Source organism: Thunnus maccoyii, chromosome 17 (assembly GCF_910596095.1).
Source record: "Thunnus maccoyii chromosome 17, fThuMac1.1, whole genome shotgun sequence".
NCBI classification, from domain to species: Eukaryota; Metazoa; Chordata; class Actinopteri; order Scombriformes; family Scombridae; genus Thunnus; species Thunnus maccoyii.
The window spans coordinates 26,191,662-26,218,044 of NC_056549.1; the positions used below are offsets into that span (position 1 = coordinate 26,191,662).

General features: G+C 42.3%; 1 protein-coding gene across 4 annotated transcripts in view; it reads right to left on the minus strand.

Annotated features, from left to right (window-relative positions):
• Positions 1-480: 480 nt before the first annotated feature.
• The window catches only part of tab2 (TGF-beta activated kinase 1 (MAP3K7) binding protein 2), a 41,032-nt gene continuing 15,129 nt past the window's right edge, over positions 481-26,383 (minus strand). Inside the window, exons 2-7 of one of the 4 annotated variants that reach the window (XM_042391279.1) lie at positions 9,698-9,885; positions 7,750-9,418; positions 4,760-4,920; positions 3,593-3,686; positions 2,707-2,802; positions 481-648 (exon numbers count right to left, since the gene is read on the minus strand). In XM_042391279.1, coding sequence (XP_042247213.1) covers positions 509-648; positions 2,707-2,802; positions 3,593-3,686; positions 4,760-4,920; positions 7,750-9,418; positions 9,698-9,799 — 2,262 coding nt within the window. In that variant the 5' untranslated portion in view covers positions 9,800-9,885 and the 3' untranslated portion in view covers positions 481-508. The other 3 variants (XM_042391280.1, XM_042391278.1, XM_042391281.1) reach the window with 3 other exon arrangements.

The window sequence follows — 26,383 nt, forward strand, 5'->3', positions numbered from 1 at the left end:
TGGCACCTGTGTTTGTGTGTGTGTGTTTGTGTGTGTGTGTGTGTGTGTGTGTGTGTGTTTGTGTGAATGTGTGCCGTCACACTGCAGGGGCCACACTCGTAATACTGTAAGTGGGAGCAGCGAGACGTGACCCCACGCAATCCGAGTCTCTAAGGTGAGGTATCATCCAACTCTGCCAGCCTTTAGGAAGAAACACAAGCTGTAAACACCATCCAGTCAAGCCTTCAGTGGACAGCATTCTACAAACCTGAGAGGGGAGGGCGGGGGGGAAAAAAAAAAAAAAAAAAAAATCAAGGAAAACAGGCCACATGATGCACGATGATTACACCCCGTCAGAGTTTTCATACAACTAGGGGGGAAAAAAAAGAAACAGGGGAAGAAAGGGCCCTTTTCTATTCTAGTGTGGTAGAAGACAGGCGGGCAGAGGAGGGGTGGGGTGAGGGGTAGGGATGGGTGGGTGTTGAGGGGGGGGGTGGGGGGGGGTGGGGGGCGTCGCAGCCTCGTTGGCTCAGAAGTTCCGCGGGAACTCGCACTGTTCACAGCGGTTGAGGGCGGGATGGTTGAGGAAGGTGCAGGCTGTGCAGCTCCACTGCGTCCCCTCGTCCTCTTCCTGGTCTGCTAAGGGCTTCACACTCTTACTGCCCGAGTCTGTGCCGAAGAGGAGGAGGAGGAGGAGGAGGAGGAGAAGAAGAAGAAGAGGGAGGTCAGTGCAGAATATGACACAGGAAAAGAAGGGCAATTCATCAAGTTTATCCATGAAGTTAACACTTGTGCATCAGTGTGTTTACGTGCGCTGCTGTAATTGATTATCGGACGCTTGGCAGTGATCTAATGTAAACATAAAGCCTGGAGTCGGTTTTCAGACAGAACAACAATGTTTCTGAGAGCTTTCTGAGTCATCAACTCTGTCCAGTCCAGAGATGGAAACTATCATCATACTACAAAGCAACACTTTCACTGTCTACTTAATGTTAACAGCAGCTGTTGGTAGGTTGTTGGTAGGTTGTTGGTAGGTTGTTGGTTCTCAGCCTTGGAGTCTGAAGATGTTTAACAAGATAGGAAATAACAAAAAGAAAAACTTTATTTCTTGTTTTTGGAATTTTCTTTTTAAAGCTGTTTTTTTTATTGCAAAATACAGCAGTTTTTTTTTTTTATCTTCAGGCATCTACAAAGTAATCACATGAAATAATCTGAGAAGACAACTCATACACTTAACTCCGTGTGATCACAAACTGAGCTGACATTGCTTCTTTTTTAAGGGTCGCAAACCAAAACCACATCCTTTCAGTGTGTAAGCATTTCAGTTTGAAAAACACAGCAGAGCAATCAATTTGTTCCGTTTGGCTGAGCACTTTCATGGTTTAATCAATTCCTCAAATTTAGATGAAAATCAGGAGATAAAAAAGCCTGAATATCAGTGAGGACTCTGCTTTCCAGAGAAGCAAATGACTTTACAGAATTAAAAGACATGTTACATTCAGATTTGAAATTCAAAATCAATCAAGGGGGTTAAAATAAGCCTGTGTCCTGTGTTAAATATGATAAAGTTGATGATAAAGGGAGGAAGGAATGAATGGAGAAGAGAAGCACGGAGTTACCAACCGAGTGGGAGAGGAGGGGAAGGACCAGAGGAGGGCTCCATCATGAGCTCAGAGGTCACATTATATCTACATCCTCTCCCGCCTGACCCGAGGTGTGACGGAGCCCGGCGGGGAGTGAGGAAGGGAGGAAGGGAGGGATGGATGAGTGGATGGACAAAGATTACAGAGCAGGTGGAGGGGAAAAAGATGAAAAGTGCAGAAATGAAGAAGAAGTCAGTGGTCAGAAACAGGGTTAGACCAATACCTCCAGCTGATTATAGACTGTTGTGTAGCAAGTATCTCTATGAGGAAACTAGAAGCAGGAAAAGGTGAAGTGAATCACTGTGTATTTAACATCCCAGAAATCTGAGACTTTCATTCATTTGACTTTCATTGGAAACTTTTAGTTTCTCATGATGCTCCGAATTCCAATATGTGGCTGGAATATTTGTTAACATTTTTGTCATAATCAAATTTGAAAAATATTGATTATGCTCACGACTAGCCGGTCACGTCATTGTAAAAATATTGGTGTTGGCCTTCAACTAGTCATATTGGTGTAACCCTGATGTGAAACATGAATGAAACACTGTCAGATGATTTGAAGGACAATAATACTGGTTTATATGTTTTGGCCTCTTGAGCTCAAATCTGGTGTATTTCAATATACAACTTATGGTTTATTATCTAAACAGTGTGACTCCTAATGATAGAAGTCATTAAATTAATGCACTTAATTAGATCAACCAATTAAAAACTATTTCAGATCATTGAAGTTTTTGCTCATTATGAGACAATGAGCTTCGTGCCTACTGCAGCTACAGGTCTGATGGTGCTGACTGAAACTCCACAAAAAGGGACTAAACAGATGTAATGAGACGTATAATGTCTCACGACAGCCAGCAATCACGTACAAAAACATTTTAGAACTAACACCACTGCCCTGTATATAGTTCATTATAATCTAGCACTAAAATAATAACAGGGATTTACATTCTGATATAGTAAATCCAATACAAATAGTTCAATTAAATAAAAGAAAGGAATGTGTCCAATGAAATCAGGCCCAGACACGGTCACAGACACAGACAGGTCCAGACACGACACGCAACCTTCCTAAACTTACCAATAGATAAAGTACCTTTGGGTTTGGGTGGGACAGGACCAAGGAATCCAATGTTGTCATAAAAATTATGGATTGCACTGGGATTAAAGTGTGGTCCTGTAAACAGATGGAAACAAACCATTGGTTAACACCTGGAGTAAACATGTACACATAAACACTCAAGCTGTACACAAACCTGTCAATAGTGACCGTGTTAAGAAAGGTAAGGTAATTACTCCTGTGAAGATTTTTACACTAATACTATAACGTGATTTGAATAAACAACAGTCAAGACAATGATTGACATTTACAAATGTCACACACTCACGTTCAAACATTTTATAGAATATCTGGCAATGTATGTTCTTGACAAGACAACAAGTGATGTCTGTACTGTACTAATATTAAAGGATGACTATCAGGCAGCTTTCTCTCCACATCCATCACTGCTTTACCACCAACTATATAAAAAAAAGATGATTTAAAAAACATCTAAATTATACAAGCTGGCTGTGTTTTGGGTTTAAACTCCTCTATCACGAGGTTTATGACTGACCGGCCTCTCTCCTTCCTTCACCTGTTATAAACTAGTTGGCTCCATCTCTGTCATTGATGGAGTGCTGCCAGGGGACCAATAAATCCCTTGTTGCCAACCAGCAACAGGATGCAATTCAGGAAGAAATGGTAGTTAACATTACAATGGCAGCACCTTGACTGCGTGTGCTGAGAGGATGTGACCAGGCCTGAGCGCCGTGCCACAGCTGGGATTAGATCTGACCTCCCTCACTCAGTGACTTATTATTATAAAAACACAGATATTCAGTTCTTACACTGAAGGCCGGGTTGAGATACTCACACACTCAATAATATTACATATGATACTTATCAGAGAGGGAGAGAGTCCTACCTCTTGTTTGAAGGAGATCAATTTCTTTGGTGAGACAGTCGATGTCAATCTGCAGTAACCTGTTTTTGCATCGCAACTGCTTCATCTCCTCGATCTGAGAGTGAGACAGAGAGTGAGACAGGGAGTGAGACAGGGAGTGAGACAGGATTGGATCAGCTGCTTAGCTGTCAGGCAGCCCTGAGGCGCAAAAGGTTGGACATCCTGCTTTTAAGTCAGTGGTGCAGATCTGTGACCGTGTCAGGAGGAGAGCCGCTCCGCTCTCCAGAGCTGGCTCGCCTCAGTAAACAACACTGAACCAATCAGCTACCGGACTCAGCAGCACCAGCCAATTAACCCTCCGCAGCCATTTTCCCCTCTGTTGACTCAAAGCGTAATAGCTGACAAAAACAGCTGATTCAACAAAAAGCTCCGAGAAGCACTTCATCTGAACCCGAGAGGTTTTCGGCAAACTCACAGCTGCGAGAGAAACGTGAAGCGGTGCAAAAACTAAATATGTTGGTGTCGTGTTTTCGTTTTGAACACTCCCTGTTACTGTTGTTAGGCTTCGTCTGGACGGAGGGGCAGACATCGCTACACAGCTCTAGAATGTGTGAAGTGAATTTGACAGAACTTGTGTGCTCTGTCAGACTTAAAATATGGAGCGATATCAGCCAAATCATAAACAGACCCTGTAATCAACATAGTTTCAGGATGTAGGAACAACAATGTGCTTTGAGCAGGAACCCAGAATGGCAACGTGACCCAGATAATTTGGTTTTGTCTGATCAGCCTTTTATCTTTCAGTACTAACCAGAAAAACAACCCTTTGCACTTGTAAAAAACATCTGATTTCTAACTTAACTGCTAATAAAACCGCATTAAACTTGGGTGTTAAATTGATCGATCTGCCAATGAATGATGGTGGAACATTTTCCTCAATTTTTCTTGATTCTGGCTGGTGTTACAGCTGGGAAATATAACTTCCAACTTGAATATATCACACTATAGCGGATGATTACTGTTCACAACAATAAATACCACATCCTTGGTTCCCCTTCCTCACATTTCCTGCCTGGATTTCAACTGTCACGATCAAATAAACGCCAAAAACACATATTTATATAAAAAAAAAGCAGCATAAATGACCAATAGAAATGTTTATTTGTAAAATCACTGAAATGAGCTTACAGAAGGAATTTGGGAGGCAGAGTTGGATCTCTCCAGCCGTCTCCTGGTCAGGTCATTCTCCATCTCGTTGACCTCCTCTTTTAGCTTCTCCAGCTTCTTCTTCTTCAGCTCCAGCTCGTGCCACAGCCTCTCCATGCGGGCCTTCTGATGCACCAACAACGCTGGAAGAGGAGCACAAACACACGCAGACAGTCAGCCACCGTTCCCTCTGTGCTATATTCATTTATTTAAATCAACTTAAGTGAAAAATGGAAACTTAATTTAGCATGATGTATGATCAGCTGAGGGAAAGAAATCAAAGAAATAAGACAAATAACTATTATTATTAGAGTTTTAGAGAAACTTCACCTGCTGACGTTGAAGAATAAAAACATATCTGTGGATATATAGTCACATTTTCTCTACATACACCTGTTAAACCAGTTTGGAGCATAATTCCTTGAGCAGAACAACAACTTTGTGTAAGGAGAGACGGGGGGGAACTACATGAGGCTTCCACAGATTCCTCTCTGTTGTCTATCAGTGTGTTTCATCACCTATTGTGATAACGTGAAGAGATGTGAACGCTGCAGGCGTATTCTGCTGCCGTACACAGTGTTTAATACAGATCCTTAACTGTGCAGATGATCTGTTCAAGTCTCTACAGTACGTTTCCCACACGGTAATTCATTATAGTTCCTGCATCCGTTGACAGGTTCTAACACCTCCTATACAGACACCCGATAATAAACAACTCACTCTCCCGCTACACGCATAGACGTCACACCACAGTAAAAACTTATGGAAAAAAACTGTATATATCCTGTTACAAAAAAGATCTGTCAAAATGTCCTGGAGCTAAACTGCTACCTGCTCGCTTCATACCGATCACACAGTGTGAGAACATGACCTGCTCATATGAGTTAACAGTCTCTATAGATGTGGTGTCTGTTTATTATTTGTTTCATCTAACTTGTGCTGCACTGAAAACATATTTGGTTTGGTAATGTATATGACAATACAGTAATCTTCAACAACAGTATCATTACAGATGTATTGTTTCACAGCAGATACTGTTTTACATACTTCTAAGCTTATATTGCCATATTTTTTTGGCATTCCAGGTAATAGATGATCTTTACTCAGACATGAACTCATTTCCACACCTGATGAGACAAAAGTTTACACTCGCTGGCTGTCATTTGTCTTTTCCAGGAGCTGTCACCCTGAGGAACCCTGGCAGCTCTTCTGAAAACACTGTGCAATTTCTCCTAAATTATCCGCCGAATTAAGTTGAGGTGACAAACAGGTCACAGCGCTTCGTTTCATATCTGCGACGCCTACTTTTAACAGTTGTTTTTGAGATGCAGGAATGTGGGGAGGCGACGGGATCGTTATCCAAATGTTGACTGAATGAGCTGGCTTTAAACTCAATTAGTTCAGTTTCATAAACTGAGAAGTCATAGAGTGAATCTAACCCACAACGTGTTGTCTGACTGTGTGTGCGTGAGGTTACTAACTCACTAAACCCACAATAAAAAACACTTCAAAACAAAGTTATGCGTAAAAAAAAAAAAAAAAGAAAGACAGAAAAGAAATCCAGCAGGAGTGTTAGCAGAATCAGGGGGTAATGTCTTTTGGCACCAGGTGTTGTGTGTTGTTCGGTTGGGAAATCAGCAAATTAGACTCAACTGACTTGTTGGTGTGATTGTCACTGGCAAGTCACAACCGGATCTTCCAAAAAAAAAAAAAAAAAAAGTTATGCAACTACAGTAATGTTATTCTCCTGCCAAACAGTAACAGGTCTGGCATGACTGGTGACCGGTGACGTTTAACACATTAATGTTTAAATCTAACAGTTATGTGGTGACAGGTGTGTCTTTATCTGGTACAGATTTGATTGTGATTCAGCCAAGCACAACAACAGTGATCAGCACACATTTTTTTTTTTTTTTTTTTTAAATCCAATGCAGATAAAACATGGGGAAACAGGGCTGATGAGGGTCAGCAGCAGAGGCAGCATGCCCAGTGCTGGTAGTCACTGCAGTATAAGAGCCACAGCCGGTGACTCACACGTAATACAGTCAAAAGCCCAAAAAAGGAAACACCAGTGTGCTCTGACACGTTTGACTCACACTACAGAATCCGCTGGTCTCGGGGGCCGTCGGAGCAAACACAGCATTTAGTGTGGACGACTCACACTAGCGTCATCGTACCGGCCCTCACCGCACCTTTGCTTTTATCTACCTCACGGAGATGGACGTGGAGAAGCGTTGTTTCCACGCTGACTGAACGTTAGTGACAGCATGTGTACACAGTTTGGCTCGAGGAATACGTTACAGTCAATGTTATGGAAAGAGACCTTTAAAAATCACACAGCATACTTTATAGTAAAATTACCTTCTTGGCAGGGAGCAATGGAAAAAGCATTTAGGCCTACTGCTGGTAGCAAAAAAAACTGTATACTATTATTTATTGTTAAAATGGGGCTAAAACAGGTCTTTTAGCCTCATTACTGCACACAAGATGGCTGTAGAGGAAGTGCACTCTTAAGCCACTTGACATTTTGCTTAACAACCAATTAAAAGTGAAGCACACAGCTCTAACAAGAAATCAGAAGCCTTTCTGAAGGAGGAATTAATGCAAACTATTTTTGGACATTTTTGTCTGTTTGTTTCCAAGCTCTGGGCTTTGACTAATTAACTGAAGGGTATATTTGCAAGTGTGTGGGCATAAGAGTTGATCTGTAAAAAAAAAATGGCTTCCAGGAATTACGGAAACTGCAAAAGACTGATGACACCACTATGCAGCTGTTATGTCAAGTATTGTGAAAATAATCAAAACAGGAAATGCACTTTGTATAAAACATTTTAAAGGGTTTGTGAAGACTTTATTTATATAACACTACTGAGTATGAACCGAAATACTTTTCTAGAGGATTTACTTATTGTGTTGAACTCCTGTCATATAAAGACAGGATTATGATCACAGTGATACTCAGCATTGCTCACCTTGTGTGTACGCTGCATCATCAGAGCCCATGCTGAGTCTGCGAGGTTCACTCGGCCTCTCCCTGTGTGGCGACAGTGGGTCTGAGAGATGGAGGGGGTCTGGCTCCACAAAGTGGTGGTCTGGGGGTAGGCTGAGGAGGTTGTTGGGCTCAAAAGTAGGGGACACGACTCCAGGGGACACCGCTGGGGGCTTATTGGGGGACACGGTGATTTTAAAAGTGTATTTGGTGTTGGGCTGAGTCACCACCACACGAGGAGAGGAAGCCGTGCCCCCCCCTCCCACAGAGGCACGGGACTTAGGTGGATGGTGGTGGATATAGGCGGGGCCCATGCTCACTTGGCCCCCCATGTTCCTGGCCCCTGCGGGTCCCTGCAAGGGAGGGTTGGCTGAGATGTAGACTGTGGGAGGGTTCCTACCCCCACTGTCGTCGCTGGAGGCATTGGCAGAAATGTAAAACTTGGGCTGGGAGCGGGAGCCGGCTGAGGCCACAACGGCCTCCTCAGAGGGAGTGATAGCAGCAGTAGGTGGGCTGGCAGAGATGTAAACAGTGGGCTGGCTGCGGCTCAGACCCGGGCCTCCAATGGAGAGAGGAGTGGTGGGGACAGTAGCCACCCCGGTTGAAGAGGAGGAAGAGGAAGGGCAGGAGGACGGAGTGGATGAGGAACGGGGCCCGCTGCTCGTCCGCAGCACGGCTGTTGTGGAGTTGCTCCTCTGAGGAGATTCAAGTTTGATCTCTATCTGATTCTTCCGTGGGCCGGTGGAGATGTTCTGGATGTTGTACTGGCTGATGGTAGACAGGGAGGTGGCAGAGGAGGAAGAAGAGCATGAGGAGACGCCGGAGGAAGTGGCCTGGCTTCCAGTCGGAAGGATAGAGGGCGCCTGGGGGTTTGTGGGGGAGCTGATTGGCATGTAGACGTGAGAGGTCTGGTGGCCCTGGATCTGTGAGGTATGTGAGGAGGAGGCGTGCTGAGGGCCTGACCAGGAGCCAGACAAGGAGGAGGGGTGTGAGATCTGGTAGATCTGCTGCTGGGGCTGGGAGGTAGGGCTGTACTGGGCCCTGCCTCCCTGCTGCTGGTTCTGCCGGGTCGTACCGGACTGGCTTACATAGGGCCGTATGTAGATAGAGTTACCCTGTGGACTGTTTAGGCCCGGTTGAGGCCCGCCATGTATGTGCAAAGAAGTAGGGGTGTTGCGGCCTGTCTGGATATTAGGGGCTAGCGTCACGGTAATGGGGTTGAAGCGTGGTGTCTGCTGGGCACCAATGGTCGTTCCTTTGACACCCAGAGGGTAGAGTCCAAGGTGCTGTGGAGGCTGCGGTTTGCGCGTGGGCTCCATCACACTGAATACATTGAGGCTGGAGGGCACCTGCACTGGGGCTGATTGGGGCTCCTGCTGAAAGAAGTCACTGTTGGGGGCCTGGCCTGTCTGGAGGGGCCCGTCACTCAGGCTATGGGCCAGAGTCCGGCTGCCGTTCATTCTCAGGCCGTCCCGAACCGGGGCCACATGCACATTCTGAGACTGCAGGCCCAGGTTCAGCTGGGTCATGTGATTACGGAGCCTGATGAAGCTGGGGTCGTCAGAGAAGCTGAGGTTTCCTTCTTCACTGTACAAGTAGCCCGGACTGACCTGGGACAAGTATTCACAGCAGGCGTCTAGATTGTTGTTGTTCTGAGGGAAAGACAGAGAGAGGGAAGAAGCTTACTGTGCAACATTCATGCTTCAGATGAGACTGAGATACTAACATTGATTCTTTAAACACAAAGTTTCACATCACACCATCAAATCACACATACTGTATAGTTAAACTGACATAATTATGGTTTAGTCATGTAATATAATTTCAGTCCGCTAGTTGTAATATTTTGGACATTTATTGCTTAGTACTCATATGTATGCACGTATGTAGACATCAGTTTATCTTGTGTCGGAGGTTTCGAACCCGCTTACCTGCAGAACACACTGGGAGACAACACCCTCTGGTACTTCAGGGAACTTCTGGCGCAGGTCATGCAAAACCTGAGTGTCAATCTGGTGGCTTCCCTGGGCCATTCGTATGTTGCCAGGTCAGGACCGCTTGTTCTGTTCAGCGCACTGGGGCGTCAGTCGTGGCAGCAAACCGCCTTCATCTTGAACATCTTCTGAATTTAAATAAACAAAGAAAGAAAAAGAAAAAAAAAAAAAAAGAGGAAAAAAGTCTGATATGAAAAACAAACTTCTCTCCATATGATATGTGTAAAAACATAAAGATACCCACAGAAGCCAAACTCTCACTAGTGAATACAAGCTGGGAAGCTTCGCATAGTCATATGAGCTGGAGAAATCTGTGTTTTGTTAAAATTCAATGAAAAAGTAAGCATGTCCAAGTGGCGGGGAAGGAGAAAATGTGGTCTATCGCAACTTCACTCTACAAGACATCCGTCAGACATTTGAGGTTGTCTATTTCATTATGCCTGGGAGCTTTCAAAACAACATTTCAGAGATCCTCAATGAGAATAGACGGCATTCATTTCATAAGCCCTCCTCCCCACAAAGCTCCTTAATAAAAGAGTAGCAGAGGGAGGAAACCACCTCTGACTGACTACTGAGAAAACCAGCCTTTCCGACTGATCTTAACGTCAACATTCACTTATTAAGTACAGAAGGGGGCCGAACAGTAGTCTGGTCTGGAGAGGCAAAGCTCCATATAACAGTCTGTTAAGCTCCGACGTAAGGCAGCTCTGCAGAACAGTTGATTCCAGAGAATCACCGTTTTATTTCTGACACTGCAGCAAAAACAACACAGAGCTTCGGGGCCGTATACTGTGTTTGCCCCCGACTCTCTCACACAAATAAATCTGAGGGATAATTATTTCATTTTTTCTTAAATTACCCAGAACCAAAAACCCACAGAAGTCATAACCACCTACTCGCTGCACATACAATGGGACTTGCTAATGGTTTTGGAGCTAATGTTTGAGAGCACGACATTGGTGGGGCTGTGTGGATGTGTGCAGCATTTTCCTTTGTGCTCCATGTTGCCCAATAGGACACTGGGGATGGCTTATGATCAAAATAAGACAACAATGACACTTCAAAAATGTAATAACAAAAAAAAAAAAATCATAACTCATCATTTCAAAACTCACTCGAGGTATACTAAACTCCATGCTCGCATGTGGAACTCTCCAAACTGTTACACTACTGATAGAGAATTAGGAAGCTGCCGCTGCTTTGCCTCAGTTATTAATTATTTAATAACTCCAGGAGCACCGGGGGGGGGTCAAAGTCCCTCTGCTTTGCCCAAGTTCCCCTTTGTTCAGTCCGCTTTCCACCCCTTTCACACCGGAGCGAAGGCTTCAAATCAGGGCTTGCCAGTGTGTGAATGCCACCTGAGCTGTGTTTAATGTTGGACCAACAATGCTCACATTGCTTCTTTATGGTGTGAAAGGATTAGATGATTAATTACTCCGTTGATCTGGCAGAGCCGGCTACATGTTGTAATAAAGTCATTGAAATGCTGTTGAAACCACACCATGAGTAAACTCATAAATTGTCATCTTTCAACCAAATGTGTCGACCAGTTTTTCATCCTTACTGGGATGCACTGTTACCAGCAGCTCCGACACCAAGAACAGTAGTTCAACTTTGCAATGACACAAAATGTAAAATCCACATGTCTCTGGTTCATTATACTGAGGGGTGTTTCTAATATTTAGTCTACCCCCATCGAAGTTGGTGGGGTGGACAAAATATTAGAAACACTGCTCAGTATACAAATTAAACAGCTCCACAAACTGCAGCTCTGAAATGACCATAATGCTGAAATAACACCTCTCTAAAACTGTTTCTACAAAATAAAGGTCAAATCAATTGCAGGGCTGACGTACTAGACTGCATTATTTTAGCTAGGTGTACATAGGAGTGGACAATTAATTGAAAAGTTACCAAAACAGACATTATGACTCCAACTGATTGAATCTCATTCACGTCAGTATGCTCGATAAGTTCAGTTATTCATACAGGCTGCTGCATGAAAGTACAAAGTTAACCATATAGGGCAAACTCCATAACCTGTCACGCTGTTGCGGGGGTCAAGGCAGTCTATTCAATAAGATATACTTTATTAATAGTTACAAAGGTGTACATGTCAATTAATCATTGATTTCAGGTGATGTAGTCCAGCCCTAGATGTGCAAAATAAACTTGTAACTGAATGTTTCAAATGTAGGCTGATGAAAAAAAATGAGTGGCTGGTAGGGTGTTCACAGACAGTTGTGCTTGGCTGTTTCCCATCCTTGTTATATGCATAAGCTACACTCATACCTGGGGCCTGGCCAAGGCAACCACATTATTCTACTGCTAGCCACTGTGTAACTCGCACTGGAGCAGCTGGGGCCTTGCTAAACTGCAGTTGTGTCTCATTCACTTCTTGGACTCAGATTTTAAACAGCTAGTCCGGGAATATAATATGTCAAACCCTCAGGTACAGACAGGCTCACCTCTCCAACCAGTGCTCTACTACTTTTGGGGACTAGAAACACAGACAAGAGTGATGTGGAACAGAACAGTCATGAGAAGTCGAAAGTGTAAGTGCATGACAGCCATGTCCTGTGTTATCCCACGCTTTTCTTCTAACCACACTCTTTCGAAACATCTTCCTGTGGGAGGTTCAGATATGCCATTCAAAACACTGCGACACATGAAGCACGCCCTGCTCCGCTCTGTGCCGATCAGTGCAGTGTGATGCAGAGTGAAGGAACATGTTAAAAGTCTCTTGACGGTTATCTTAATAATACCTCAGAGAAAGTGAAATCTGAGGTCTGAAATAATGCAGAACGTACTTTACAGGCACTTGAACACACTTATTTAATGATGAGGAAAAGTCAACCATGTGTGTCAAAACTCACTGGCCTTTCATTTCTGCTGAGAAGACAAAGTATTTAACTAAGCAGCTGTCTTATCTAAACTATGAGGATGTGTAATATAACTGAAAAGTTGTAAATTGGCTTTGCAAAACAACCGCCTAACTGATAACAGAAGGAGGAGCTCCTTGGCTACTGTCGGTAGCCAGGCACCAGCTGCAAGGAGGAGTGAGACCTGTACTACAAGGTTACTGATTCATAGAGCTCTTGTTTAACCTCAGTGAATTACAACTGGCATAAGGCAGAAAAGGCCACGCTTTCCTCAGAGATTAAAAAAAAAAAAAAAGGGTGATCAAGGTGGATGCCTTTGCATTTCAATGTAAAATGACAATTCCTTGTCCGTCACAAAAGTGTCAAATCTTTGAAAGTTTCACTATTTATTTCAATCAATCTTTGTAAGAAATATCCGAATAATAAACTATTAGACCAGCTCTAAAACCAACTATCAGTCAATGCTTGCCTTTGTCTTTTGCAATAGAAGGAAATGGAAAGTTTTGCAATTATGCCACCAGACTGTGGAATTCATTTTGTGTGTGTGTCAAAAAAGAAGCACAAAACACAGCACGGAGAGCTTCTAAATGCAAACCAGAGGAAAACAGTTTGCCATATCTCAGATTACATGTTTAGAGCAAACCCTACTGCCTCAAGTAAAGCATTTTCCATCTCCTCCGGCAGATTAAGCTAATAAAGTCGACAGAAAATGAAGCCTTTAAAGTATCCAACTTCACCCACCGCATAAGTTATCAGTATTAGTTACTACCTGTTTAATTTACAGGCCAAGAGGAGATGTCACTGCACAGAGCCGGAGAACAACAGTCCACCATTCAGGCTCTGCTTCAGGGGGCTGGGCAGCCCGACTGTTGTGGGAAAGGAAATTCACTACTTGGCAGCTGACCTAGTTACAGGTCAACAGTGTGGTTAGATTGTTTCCCGGCTTCAAAAACAAAAAAGGTCCACACCTCCTCACTGTACGTAATTATAGGGCTGCAGCCGGCCCATGCGAGGGGGGTGGCTCCAAGGGGGGCAGATTAGTCCTTGCTGTCCCTGGAGGCACTGGTGGAACAGGCCCTCAGGCAGCGCTGCTCTGCCAGCAGAGATAGAGACAAAGCTTCTATTGCTGAGGCTGTTACTCACCGTGCCAAAGCATCGACCCACAGCCCCACATTCATTTCTAGAGGTAGCAGCCCTGCCATACTCCATCAATGGGCTCATTCACTCTGCCAGAGTGAATGCACCTAAAAACGTCCAAATCAATTAAAGCCTAAATAAAATGTGGATAATAATCAACAGGAGTTTTGGACAGAAATATCAGCCCAGCACCTGACGCTGTGGCTGGTGCGATAGCCAACACCAAACTGGTTTATGCAAACAAAGAGGCTACACATTACTGGGGACGAAAACACAAAGCAAAATGTCATTCTGTTCCATCTTCATCATGCAAAGACTGAAATGCTCTTATGATTTTCTGAGACAGTACTGATCTCCTCAAACCAGATCTTCCAAACAGTCTTCTGTGGTAGTTTGAATATGAAAAACATTAAACACAGTGTCCCATCTGAAAAACAATCAGAAACATCCTCTGCAGCTTTAAGGAGCAGCGCAGCAGCACTGCATGGAATGTCTAACTGCTGTGTCTTGGTCCAGCAAAATTTAAACAAATAAAGGGACTAATTGGCAGTGGACGCTGTTGAGGGCTGCTGGCAGGCGCCCCAGTCTTCCAAATAAGCAACGGACATGCTTGTGTGTGTGTGCTGCACACACTGACAGATGCACACATACACATTCATAAGAACTCTGCACTGTAGAACGCTATACACAACCAGCTACTGAAAGTGCTCAAAGGACCAACATCCAGTTGTGTGCAAAAGCCCTGATCTTGATTAATTATTCTCAAAACAGGAAACAAAGCTGATACTCTCCACCTAAGAAAGTAATGTTGCACCTGAGTAGCACATTTGTAAAACAGAGCTGCTAATAAGTACCATTCAAAATATCCAAGGACTATTTACACCAAAGAATGTAAAACATGCACTTGCAAAGAAACAAGAAAATTAAAGCTGATTATATATTGATAGATTAGATTTGCAGGACTAAACAATGTTGGAAGATGAATGATTTTTGCTAGGCTGTGGTGCAGACTGGTTTCAGCTGTGCAACTTGAAGCGATGTGGACCTCAGATTGCAGCCCCGATGGAAACAAGCGAACAGCAGTCCCACAGAGGGTCGGCTACACTTTCCTTCATGCCATTCTTTCTTCATTTTTCTGTGAACTGCTCATATACACTCGTCGTTCTCGAAGAATGCGACTTGATTCATACATTTTTTTTTTTTTTTTTTTTTACATTTCATTCTGATTCAATGACTCTGAAGAACCACAGGCCTTACCTTTGCCTCCCACAGAGCGTAGGAACGCGAAGGCTTGCATGGAAACTTTACTGAGGAGACTAGTCTTAACAAAAGAGTTTTTCAAGTCATCACAAAAGCTGTGATACACCGAATCAAAGTGATTTCCCACCATATTAATGTCACGAGTCTGACTAAAATAAACTTGAAGATAAACGGCAATTATGTCATTACTGGAAACTTGAAACAGTTGTGCATCTTCAACAAGACTGTCTTAAAACATGCTGAAACTTCATCTTGAAAAGGTCAAGCCAAAGAGAGAGCATAAATCCAGAATCTTATTACCAGTTTATGTGCTCAGAATAAAAAAAAACAACACCACATTACTGAGATAAATATTTTTTAGACAAAAATATTTTCCGAATTAATCTAAATGCATCATGCTAGTGACACAGAATTTGCAACACATTTTCAGTACGTTAGGCCTGCACAGGGCTCTGTACAGTATGAGGCACTTCTTTTGTTCCAGGCAATGTCTCCAGAACAGAAACAAACCACACTTTATGTGCAGAACCCAAATTGCACTCAACTGTGCCATGAAGCCTGGGCCTCACAGTGCACACAAGAGCTGGGATCAACTCTGCAAGACAGCCTGTTCAACTTTTAGTTGCCCACTTTTCAAAACAGGGGTAAGAGAGTGTTTGTGTGCAAGTGTGTGTGTGTGTGTATGCGCATGTGCATAGTGGTGGTGCTGGGGGAGTGTGTGTGTGTGTGTGTGTGTGTGTGCAGGAAATCAAAAATTCTTCAGCACCGCAGCCTGCAGCTGGTGGTTGATTGGAAGCAGGCAAGGGCACCAACTCCCCAGGTCGACCAACCCCTCCCAAGGAACTGTGGGAAACTGGGAGGTCTTAGAAACATGGAGGAGCGCCTCTCTTCTGGACTGTGTAGTCAATGCAACTATTGCCAGCTTTTTGTTTTTGTTTTATAAACACTGTAAACAATGGTTTAAAAAAAAACAGCCTGGCTGGTTGTCTGTCTTGGCTGTATCAGGAGAAGAGGAGGAAAGGGAGGTATTTAGAGGTGGTAAGTAGGTGAAGCTGTCGGGCGCTTGCTGCAGCTTGCTTTCCTCTGTGTGTGTGTGTGTGTGTGTGTGTGTGTGTGTGTGTGTGTGTGTGTGTGTGTGTGTGTGTGTGTGTGTGCGTGCATCTGCGCTTGTTCAGGCTCAGACACTAGTTGACTCCCACCTCCCTCCCACTTTTTTGTCCTCTTCTCCTCCTCCCACCTCTTCAACCCAAAATTTCTGTGGGCAACAAAATGCTGAGCTCATCCAGCAGCTTCTCACAGTACAAATGTGTGTCTTCCATCATACAAGCCTGACAGCTGCTTTCACCTGCAATCACCTCCACCACAAGCAAAACCTGCTCAGGTCTTTCATCAGTTAACAGGCCTGATCAAAGCTATAACTGAAGCACTGCTGTTGGCTGAGAACAGTGGTTCCCAACCTGGGGGCCTGGACCCCTCAAGGGGAGCACAATACACATGCAGGATAATTAACAATACAGGAAATAAGAGGAGGGAAAAAAAAAAAACATATTCCTGACTTCTCTCATCTTTTTTTTTTTTGTTGTGACACATTAAGTAATTTACCAATTCACTCTTGAGAAGTGAACAAAATAATTACGATAATCCTTCACAATAACATATCAATTTTCCACTGCTGTGCATTGACTTGTGAAACTTGACGCTGCATTATTTATGGTTTGGCACCTCTTATTTATCCTGGTAAAGTCAACTGAATAGTGACAGCTGAGATGACTTTATAACATTTTAGAAACGTGTAATTCCACCTGTTTTCACTGGTATTTTGTTGATTTTGTTGACAAGAGCTTCCTTGTCTATTCTAACAGTAATGTTTTTTCCATTGTGGTCTGTATTTCTGGTTTCTGGTTTATCTTCTTTTTGGTGGCCTAACACCTGCAACAAGTAACCACATGGGAATAAAGGTCATTTCAAATGAATATACAAAGCTATAATTGTAAATAAAAACACTTTACATTCAATGTGTCTCATCAAAATGCACTGTGTGTGTGTGCACAATCTGTTTTCAAATGTTTTGAAACCTCCATTATTCATCTTGTGGTTTTTTTATTAACACATTATGACTAATAACTTTTGCTATGCATGACTGCATACTAATTTGCACATCCATTTTCATTTGTATTGCAAACACAGAATGTCTTTTTTTACTTTTGAACAGGTAACTAAAGTGATTAGGTTGCACAACTATTTGACTTTGAGTATCACAACCTTTGGAGATGTAGAACTGCTGAAAACATTTCCAAACAAAAAAAAAAGATAAAGAATGAGGTTAGTCTAGCCACCCCTCAGAGTGGATTTTTCTCTTCCTTCTTATTATAGACTCATGACATAATACTATCAACCATCTTCTGTCTCTAAGTCCACATATGGAAACAGATGACCAGAAGGTCAAGTATCCATAACCACACAAACAAGCTTATCTTCATGGAGCTGAGCCTTCTTCATGGTATGAAAAAGATGCAGAGTTAAGGCGGATGCATTTAAAGTCAAACATAATGCAAACGCAGAGTCAATAAAACGTCCGTTCTACGTTAGTGGAGTCACTGACTGAAAATTAGAATGAACATTGTACACCATGAAAGTGATTCTCAAGCATCTCTGCAAGGCTGATCATAAATAAAGCACCGCACAGGATGCAGTCAGTGCATATAATATGATCATGATAAGCTCTACTACTTTACTAAATATCTTAGTCATGAAGAATAATTGGATCAATTTTAATCAAAGTGAAAAAAGTGATTTTAGGTATATTTTAAGAGATAGACAGATATGGACTTTTCTGACAAAATAATTTATGACTATGATAAATGTCTACACAGTTAGATTTATCAAATTATATTAACATCCAATCCTACTTCTTGCACTAGCATTACAGCCAGAAAACGGTTTATATTTATGTGAAACATCATAGGGATCTGACACTTTTGTTTTTATTGTATCCATCTATATTTCCCATTTCAAACAAATGACATCTTTATTTCAATACGGCTGAATTATCTACACAAACTAAAACACTAAGTGATATGTGGTTAACAGAGCGCTCTGTATTACTTCAGAAGTGAAAAGATTAAGGTCATAACATGCATCACACTGACATGCAGTAATGACAACATGTTCACCAGAATAACTGCCCTATAGTTGATCACAGGAGGCTCATTTAATACCACATCGGTGCCAGCGAGGCCGCAAAGCAGGAAGACAAGCCACATAGCGAACAGTCAACAGATGAGCTATGAGAACGATCAGAAATAAATCTATAGCAGCGAAAAACTGAATGCAAGGCTGGATCTGCATAATTATACATAGCATTTTGATTTGGGATTTTCTTTCCTCAACAAGGATTTCTGAATCAGGATTATTTGTATTTCTAGCCATTCATTTTAGAGATGATAAGTTATAATTTCACAAAGAAGATTTTCTTAAAGGGCTTTCTGAAATCTGCTGCAGATTAGGCTCAGAGAACATATTCTCTCCAAACGAGTTTGTTTGCAAATAAAAACCACCGCTATAATAACTTCTGTGAGGACGGACTGGCTCATTCTTTGGAAAAGAAAATGGTTTCAGAAGATGAGACAGAGGCTTGATATAAAGAATAAAGAATACAGGCCACATGGGAAAAACTGTAAAGGACACCAAAGCATCCTTACAAAATCCTGTCAAACAAAACCATCGCACAAAACATCATAACCACAAAGTCCTTTAAAACCAGACCCGGCTCCAAACATGCCCAAAGCACCTTGATCGTGTGTCAAAATAAAAGCAAGTAAACTACATGCCCTGCCCTGAGAGCTTTTGGCTGCAGTGTATTGCAATGTTAAGAAGACTATCCAAAAGCATGTCCTAATGGTGATGGTGACGGTCAGTGAGCTCACTATTCAACTGACAAAACTAGTGTTTTCAAACTCAACTGTTGAGTTCTTGATCACAATATTTAAAAAAGTAAGGATTAAAGTAAAATGTGCAGCTGTTTAGTGAGAAGCTGTGCAACAATCCACCTCTGCAGCACAGCAGTTGTTTCTAAGGACCCTCCTCCCTGCTTTACTTTCCTTAGGCATTATATGACAGGACCACAGCTTGAGCTTAAAATAGAAACCTCAGCAACATGAAAAGCCTTATCCTAAACCACTAATCTTTTTGTTTGGCTTCTTTTAAGGAATTCTGAATTGAAAAAAAGAGGGTGTGATCATTCTACAAAGCAAAAATTAATAAGTGAAAGAAAAAAGAAAGCACATAGCAATGACGGTCTCAACAGGGCATTCTGTAGTGTTTTTCCTTAAATCGTGGAAACATTAATTGCCAGCTGACAAGCCCCGACACAGACTCTCATTGAGCAGGTACAGTATAATCTATAGGCTAAACTTTCAGGAAAGACAGGTTACATGATAGACTAGGTTTCCAAGCAATAATACAATCAGCAACACAGCAGTGTCCAAACCATGTGATTGTGTACATTACTTTCACACCTTATTGGGATAGCGTCCTTGGGAGGAGGCAAAAACTTTACAAACTGTTGGCATTCATTGCAAGCAGTGCAGTAGTCGTCCAGATGCCGCCACATGCCAAGAGGAGGGTGGAGATTTTACCCAACCAATCCAAGTCAAGACAATGAGAGAAAAAAACCAGCAATGTAAACCTTTAAAATAAGTATATAAAGCAGTTGGATGCATGTCTGAGCACTTAATATCACAGGACAGCACAAAGTCAGCACAGTACAGCAGCAGGGCTCTGGCCTGACCAAACACTGAATAGCTGTTGGCTTTCTGCTCCATATATTGTTATTTATTATTCCCATCACTGCACGTCTGGTGGATCCTGTTGTGTTTGGACAGCTTCTAAGACAGCTTTTAGTTTGGTCCAGAGAGAACTCTTCAGACCCTCTTCCAAACAATGTGCTGCAACAACAAGGTGTGGAGCAGCAAACGCTGGGAAACAGCAGAACGCAGGATACAGAGGAGACAGATTCTGTTGTTGAGCATCAGGAAGGGGTGACAAGACAGATAAAGGCATTTTCCTGTGCCTTTACAACGTTGCTACATTCAGTGATGCATCTCCGAGTCACAAAAAGCCCCTGCTCTTCCTACTCCCTTAACCCAAACACGTTCAACCTACCCTAACCCTGCCCGTTCTGACAAATGTACACCACAGACAACGACCCAAATTGCAGATAAAAATGTCACAGTTCACAAATTCTTCTTTGAATGTGAATGAGTCATGGTTTGTGTTTTTGTGTTTTCATGGAAAAGCTACTGTTTCCTGAACAACAGGCACAATGATGGTTTAAAAAAAAAAAAAAAAAAAAAAAAGCCCCTACATGAGAAATAAATTCATTGCAAGGCTGAAACTGACAGTTATTTTCATTGGCAATTAATAATTACAAATTCTTTTCTCAATTAATCCATAAATCATTTGGACTATAAAACATCAGAAAATAATCATTTTTCCAGAGCTGTCTTTAAATATCTTGTTTTGTCTGACCAACAGCAAATATTACATTCTCAATGCAATAAAAACAGAAAAAAAAAAACAAATCCTCACTTTGAAGAAGCTGGAACCAGATAAAGTTTCATATGATTAATTGACTATTTAGGACAAGGCTAAGCCCACTGTTTTCACTGTGCGCGGCTGTTGACACAGATATTACTGATAGATATTTTATTAAGTAATCATAGATATATTCCCACATTGATCATTTAAAAACTGAATACGTTAATTATGAGCAGTTATGGTTTCCTTGAAACATAGAATTTACCACCATCATCATGTCAGATTAGGAATGTCTGCTAATGCTCATGTGCTTGTCTGCAGTTTTAGAAATAATGTTTCTTTCCCAGACCTGATTGAAGACTCAGTGTAAGAAAAACTGACCAGGCATAAGCTGACTGTTGGTAAATTTAGGTAATGGCAGGCAGGTTTATTGACTTTGCCTGTGGTTTTGGCAGTTAGCCGTCCATCGCAGGAAGGACTAACCCTGCCTTCATGTGTTTGCCCATAGCTCCCATTTAGCAGCTGTTAAGCAGTAAGTATACAGACGTAGCGGAAATTGTTGGTACCCTTGCACTTTATTAAAATAATGCACCATTTGCCCTGAACAGTGTTGAAATTAAAAGATAATTTATCATCAATGCCAGTGTTTCCTCTAGGTTGACTGGTTTGGGGTGGCGGCGGTGACTGTTTAGCGTTGTCAGGCTAACTCATTGTTGCTTCCAGCAGTTGGGGAAACAACAGACGTGACTTTTCTTGGTCTTGAGAAGCTGCAGCGTTTATTAACTGACACACTGTAGTCTGTACTGTACATTTACTGTCAGACTGACAACTTACTGCTGACCTTTTCCTCTGCTGCGCTCGCCCTCTCACACTCGCTACGCACACACATTATGCACTGCCCTATTCCTTACAAGGAACTACGTTACCAAGAGTTTCCAAGGCAACGACACAGAGGTTGACTCACGTTTCGGAACAGCGCTGCACAGAGGCTCCCAAATGCTATTGATTTCCGAATTAATGGATATTTGATGTTATTTTTGGCATTTAAAAAAAATTTTTGGCCTGGTGGGGGATCTTGTTGGCCTGGCAGCCCTCCAGGCCTGTACTATTATAGAGGAAACACTGAATGCATGTCTATGTTTGGTTTGCAGTGGAACAAAACAAAAAAGTTGTAAGTAACTGAATTCATTCTTATTCTACAAAGACATTCTAAAATAGCTTGGACAAAATTATTGGTAAGTTGTAAGAAATAATCGATTAGTGATACTTTAAGCAGATTATTGTGCTTTAATTAGTATCACAGGTGTTTTCAATCTTACAATCACTCATGCAGCCAGTTAAAAAGGAGAAAATTATTCACTCTGCTGCTTTGTGCCACTGTGTGCATCACATTAAACATGGGAAACAGAAGGAAAACTAGAGAGTGGTCTGAAGACATTAGAAAAAAGGTACTAGTCAAGCACGGTCAACGTAAAGGTTGCAAGACTATCTCCAAAGAGCTTGATGTTCCTGTGACCACTGTTGCCAATATTATTAAGAACTTTAAGGCCCATGGAACCGTAGCCAACATCTCTGGACGTGGTTGCAAGAGGAAAATTGGCCTGAGACTGAACAGAAGGATTGCTCGAATGGTCGAGAAAGAACCAAGGAAAACTTCAATACAGATCCAAGCTGATCTTTAAGTTCAAGGTACAATAGTTTCAAGTCACACCATCAGTCGCTGTCTGAATAAAAATGGGCTCCATGGTAGAAGAGCCAGGAAGACTCCACTTCTAAGAGGGAGACACAAAAAAGCCAGATTGGACTTTGCCAAAATGCATGTTGACAAGCCACAGTCCTTCTGGGAGAATGTGTAGAGATGATGAAGGAGACAGATGAAACAAAATTAGAGCTTTTTGATAAATCACACCAACTATGTTTACAGAAGAAAAAAATGAAGCCTTCAAAGAAAAGAACATGTCTACTGTGAGACATGGAGGAGGCTCAGTGATGTTTTGGGGCCGTTTTGCTGCCTCAGGCACCGAGTGCCTTGAATCTGTGCAGGGCGCAATGAAATCACAAGACTATCAAGGCATTTTGGAGCAAAAATACGGCCCATTGTCAGAAAGCTGTGTCTTAGTCGCAGGTCATGGGTCTTCCAGCAGGATAATGACCCCAAACATTCATCAAAAAGCGTCCAAGAAGGGATGAGAAGAAAATGTTGGACCGTTCTAAAGTGGCCTGCTGTGAGTCCTGATCTGAATCCCATTGAACATCTGTGGAAAGAGCTGAAATTTGTAGTTGGGAGACGGCACCCATCAAACCTGAGAGAACCAGAGCAGTTTGCTCACGAAGAGGCCGAACTACCAGTGGAGAAGTGGAGAAACCTTATTCAGAGTTATTCAGTGCCTCCAAAGGCTGCGCTACAAAATATTAAGTTAAGTACCAATATTGTAAGTTGTAAATCAAAAGGAAATGTATTCATTGTGAAATAAAGAATGATGGATACCACGTACTTGTCAGTTTCAACTTAAACCTGCAGTGTGGGACTTTTGTCTCCCCCTTCTGGCAGTGAGAGTAAATACAAAAACACTGTCAACACATGCTAACGTCAGGCTCCACCTTAGCCTACTCCATTGCTACTGTTGCAGCTGTAAAACAGTGGATAAAAAGTTTTGAGCATCACACAACCGCCAAGAAATGACTCGTTTCACTATCAGAATTTGATCCATTTGGTCCGATAACATTTGGAAAGTGTAGAAAAGCTGCATGATGAAATTATTTTATCCCCATTCACGTTAGCAGAGAGCTAACCAGAAGTTAGCCGCTCGGCTGGTGGAAGTCTCTGGTGTGCATTCAAATGGCCAGTGTGGAAATGTCGCCACTGACGTGAGATTTAAAAACTCTGCATACTGTGAAATACAGAGAGATTTACCTGGTGGTCATACACTTAATCAGCAATGTGTGAACTTATTTGGCAAGGGCTTGAATGTAACTGATGTTCATTTATATGTAAAAGTTCATCAGTGCAGATTTAATTCAGAAAATTTGAGGGTTTTTTTTTTTAAAAAGGGTTGAAGGGTCCTTATATTTTCAGCCACGTCTGTAAAGCTATTGTGTTGTGTTGTGCTTCTGAGTCACAAACACAGAGGAGGTGGGGAGAATACAGAGGCTCTTCAATGGAAACTGTGCTTTTACTTACTGCAGCCTTTCAGTCAGGTGCAAATGAAAAAATGCTGTCAAGTTTAACAGATAGGTACAGCATGATTCAGAAACCTCTGTATCAAAATTACTTAGAAAACAGTCACGAGCAACTTCCTAGGCATAAACTTCTATTTCCAGTATTTCCAAAAGCATGTGGAGGCAGGATTATTCTATGTTAAAATGGCGGTTTAACAGTTGACATGGTTATTAGATATCGAGATGCACAGGGAGCCAGGCCGTCGGACAAACAGAGGTGGTTCATTGTGAGCAGTGTTTGCACAGTGGAGCTCCGTTTTCACTGATCACTGCAACTGCAGTGGAGGAGCTCCCAAGTCTATCCACAACGAGTCATACAGTGACTCATGGACATGTGGCAGAGTGAACCTGCTGGCTGCTACCAAAAACAACTAAATACCAGCTGAGGAGTTAAGTGGAAGAAAGCAGTTGTACAAGCAGCCTGTGCACTACATGTACCAGGTACAAAACATTCACATTGAATGGCTTGCTCAACCTTTACTGCTTAGAACAACACGACTGCTCGTTTTTGTCACATCAGAGACAGACAGCAATAAATTGAAGGAAACCAAAGTTATGTGAAAACTGATCTGATACCAGCGAGGGTTGGGAGGACATGGACTGCGGCGGGGTGGTGGGCTAAAAAAAGGTTCAGAAACAGTTGTTTCTGATAGATTTTCCGCCAGGAGTTTCAAAAGCTGCTCAGCTTTACTGGCCATCTGCGTGGCAGCAGATTCCTCCACTACATGATTCACAATTACAGATTTTTTTTGTCAGTTTAAGAGCCATGGTTACAACCTCTCATACCGCTCCTGCTGTTGGCTGCCTCATTAAGCTGTCTCAGTTTGGGAATTCATTGGGTTATCTTTAGCTTAGCATCAAACCCATACAAATCAGGTTGTGACAGAAGTTATCAGTTGAAGCTTTGGTGCTGTAGTAAGTATTTAAATTATGTACATCAGCAATTATGCAACAATAAAACTGGAGACACTTGATAAGTAGGCTACAACTAATTTCTTAAATCAATGAATTAGATGCAATGCAATGTATCTGTCAGATTCAGGGGACAATGGTGCTGCATATTGACTCTTTAGAGACTTCCGGAAGACTATTTGTGAACACAAAATGATGAGTAACATCTTCATAACAGTCTGGAGGTTGACTAATACCTGGTTTGTGGTCAGGTACCTTAACGGCCTTCCATGCCCTGTCCTTGAGATAACAAAGTTGCATACAAAAAGCCATAAATACCAGACATAACTTCCATGTCAATCCCATTCTACAGCCCCTCCTTCAAGAGGAAGTCTCACAACACACACACACACACACACACACACACACACACCTATTTCTCCATGGTGCAACAATGCAGACACGCAAACAGAGCATGTCATCTCCCTCAAAGATCACACCCAATATTTCCTGCAAAACAAAACAGGTCTTTAGACGTTGAAATTGCACAGCACACACACACACACATTTGAATTTTTTTTAAAACCAGTCTGCAAACACTGACTATCCTTTCCTTCTCTTTAAGCTTACACATTTAATCCTGGGTGCCGCTCAGGACAAGTGAGACTGAGCGGCTGCCTGGCCTTGAGATCATTCTGTAACTCATTAACTTTTCCACAGTTTATTCCATTAACTGAAAAAATATTTAGTGTGTAAAATGTCAGATATCCATCATAACCAGAGCCCCAATGATGTCTTTAAAATGCACGTTGTCTGGGCAACGTCTAAAAACATAAAGTATCCTCATATTTGAGTAAGCCATATCCATAGATTTTTACTTGATAAATAATATTTATCCTGTTTTAGATCTTCTTGATGATTGCCTGATTTATTACTCTATCAATCACTCTTGCTGTGCTTTAGAAGGCACTACCTTCATTTCCATTAGATATATTTTTAAGCTAGATGACCTGCATTTGTAAATACATGCTTCATTCCCAGCACAATTACAGCTTTCTACTGTTCACTGTTCAAGTAGCTCTGAGCGCCTTGCTCAAGGGCACCTAAACTTAAGCTACTAAAAAGGAAAGGAAAGCATTTTTCATTCGCTTCGCGCCTGAGACTCGACTGGCCTGGGATTCAAACAGGTGACCTTCTGGCTGACTGCAGCTAGAGCTTGGGTGGCAGCGCTGTCTCTCAACACTCACTGCGAGGCAATTGAACACAATGAGACGGCTTGCACTCAGGCGCTTAGCGATGACATGCCAAGTATGCACCAGCCAAATCTTCACCCTTTATTGCCTTACGAAATGCACTTACTGTATGTCATCATGCTCTTTGAAGCACACAGACAGCGGGACATTAGCAGCGATTCTTTCTTTGGTCAGCGCATTCCATCAGTTCGCTCCACCGCTAGTGGTGTTATCAGGTCCTTACACACAGGAGAAAAGGCTTCAAGAGGCTTTTAAATAACCACACCTACAACAGGTCCCTATTAGAGATGCTGTATTATCTTCTGTTTTAATGCCATCTCTTATATCTCTTAACAGATATAAGAAGTAAGGAAACATTTACTGATTCATCAGAAGGGATTCCTGCTTTTATCAAAAGCATGGTAGTTTCAAATATCTCCAGAGGGGGAAAAAAAAAAAAATCA